This window comes from Nanorana parkeri, unplaced genomic scaffold (assembly GCF_000935625.1).
Source record: "Nanorana parkeri isolate BGI_ZX_2015 unplaced genomic scaffold, ASM93562v1 scaffold2112, whole genome shotgun sequence".
NCBI classification, from domain to species: Eukaryota; Metazoa; Chordata; class Amphibia; order Anura; family Dicroglossidae; genus Nanorana; species Nanorana parkeri.
In genome coordinates, this window is record NW_017308380.1 from 92,783 (window position 1) to 95,334 (window position 2,552).

A 2,552-nucleotide genomic window follows, 5' to 3' on the forward strand; every position below is an offset into this window, starting at 1 on the left:
CTCTTCAGTTTGTTCAGTTAAGCTTCAAAAATGAGAGAAGCTGATTAGTTGCAACAGGCAACTGCTCCAGTTTTGATAGATTCCCCTCTATAAATCTTCACAGTTCTTTAGTTTAGTGGGATAATCAATACTTGTAGCATAATAGGTGCGTGCTTCCTAACTGTGCACAAGAATGTGGCTTTTTACATGTTTTTCAAATGTGATTATTACTATTGCAAGAGGGCTCATACAGTACTCATAGGGTATTATCTCATAGCATACCTATGTGATAATAAAGAAGTGGCACCTCTGATGCCTCCTCTGTATCCAGTCACTGCAAATCAGGAGCAGTGTATGCCAAGGTCCCAAGCTCACAGAGAAACCTGCTGATCACCTGTTACTTCCCAAATTGCTTGATTCTAAACAGAGGAAAGCAAACAGGTCAAGTTTGCAACAGGCTTGTTTTAACCCTTTGTTCATCATGAAGGGTAGTTACCATTAAGGAACATGCAATATATTTTAAGATAAATAATCAATATTTATTAAACAACTTTTACAAAAAAGCTGAAATGGATAATAGAAATATATTTTTAACAAAAATAAAAAAATTACTGTACAGCATTATTAAGTAATATATACTAAGTGACCCCAATTACAAATTATATTAGAATAAATTAGCATTTAGAAGAATGACATGAAACAGTCTACGTAAGAAGCATTAGGGTCCATTCACAGTCCTGTATATAAAAATGCATGCATTTGTAAGATGTGTTATGGTGTATAATGGGACTAGAGTGACTAGGCATAGGAAATCAGTTTGTGCTTTGCTTTCATTCCTCCACAGAAGTCAATGTGAATGCATGGTAAAGGCATCTCAAATGCCTCTAAACACTAGCAGTTGCGTGAATTTTTGCATGCATTTTAATTGTGCAAAATGATCTGCAAACACACACAAAAATTTCTAAGTTTACTGAAAAGAATAACAAATGCAAATAAAACATTTGGTTTAATAAATGTGTGAATTGGCCCCAGATGTGTTTACTTCCTGTCATAAGAATTTGATTAACATGTTATTTGCCTTTATTGAACTTTAAAAAAAGTTCCAGCATGCATGTTAATTTTGTGCGGCATTGCCATCTTCTTTTACATAAGGCCCCGTTCACATATAGCGACATACCTTTTGCAGCGGATCCGCACGGCCGGGATAGCGCGACGTTCCAGCGACGATCCAGCGACGGTAGCGCGACCTTCCCCGTCGGGCTCCATAGAAAAAAAGCAAAATCGCGCAAAATCCGCCGAAAAAAGGGTCCGGTAGAAGCGACTTGCGACCGCGTCCGCGACGAGCGACGCGCGACATGGAGTTAAGACAGCTCCATTGAATAACATTGGCCGGCGACTTCTCGCGATATCGCGCGGTAAAAATGCGCGATATCGCGGCGGAAATCGCGCGACAATTCGCTATATGTGAACGGGGCCTTAGAGGAATGTAATGAAGTGCTGCTCTTATTCTACATGATTTCAGCTGGTGTTAAAGTGTAAACATTGCTAATCCTGTACCATATTTTAGTTCAAACACTAATCTTTACTGATATATTTAACAGCAGAGTGTAGATTTCTTTTTGCCCTATTTGCTCACACCATGTACTTTCTGATCATATGTGCCTGCATGTTTGTAGCCTGATACATATCCGGATTGGTCAACTAAGTCTTCCCGGCCAGCTTTGCCTCTTCCTTTTCCTGAAGGGTCAAACCTTTCCTTATGAGACCCCGTAAATTTGGACACGTCTGTTAGGCGGGATACAGTTGGAGAGGATACTGCTTTCTGTGAAAAAAATACATATTGATTCTGAAAAGTCTGTGCCAACGTTACAGCATTAAAAGCATTTTATACTCGAGATGTTAACCCCTTAAAGACCAAGGCCTTTTTTTTGTTTTTTGTTTACATAATCTACATTTTAAGCCTGAAAATTACTTAAAACCCCCAAACGTTATATATTTTCTGAAAGCCAAGAGCCAGTAGAATAAAACGGTGGAAGTTGCAAATTTCTATGTTGCACGACATTAGCGCAACTTATTATCAAATCCAACAATTGTGAAAAATGCACTTAAGTTAAATTTTGTGCCCCAAAACACAATATAAAACTTTTTTTTGTATAATATAAAAGATGAGGTTACAACGAGTAAATAGATAGCCAACATACCCAGATTAAAAATTGCGTGCATCCGTGAAATTGTAACAAAGTTCAGTACCCCAAAAAGTCCATAGATGACACATTAAAGTTGAGATGCACGTAAATATTTGGCCCTAGAATTATTGCTCACTCTGGCATGCGTGGCGATACCCAACATGTGTAGCGCAATCGTCGTTGTCGTACCTAGGTGCACCTGATGTGTCTTTACGCTATGACGCGTATGCTCGCGGGGAACTTTAAAACTTTTTTTATTATTTTACATTTATGTTATTAAATATTATTTTTATAACTTTTTTTAAACTTTAATTGCTCTCACATAGGAGGGCTTACAAGCCTCTGCCCCCCCCCCCCCCCCTTGGAGGGGGTATTGGGGGTAACAAT

The 2,552-nt window shown here is 38.6% G+C and overlaps 1 protein-coding gene across 1 annotated transcript in view; it reads right to left on the reverse strand.

Annotated features, from left to right (window-relative positions):
* Nucleotides 1-1,480: 1,480 nt before the first annotated feature.
* The window catches only part of LOC108800722 (tubulin polymerization-promoting protein-like), a gene marked incomplete at its 5' end in the record, with an annotated part of 17,293 nt that continues 16,221 nt past the window's right edge, over nucleotides 1,481-2,552 (reverse strand). The window contains one exon of the mRNA XM_018572710.1: nucleotides 1,481-1,801. Coding sequence (XP_018428212.1) covers nucleotides 1,604-1,801 — 198 coding nt within the window. The remainder of the gene's footprint in view (nucleotides 1,802-2,552) is intronic.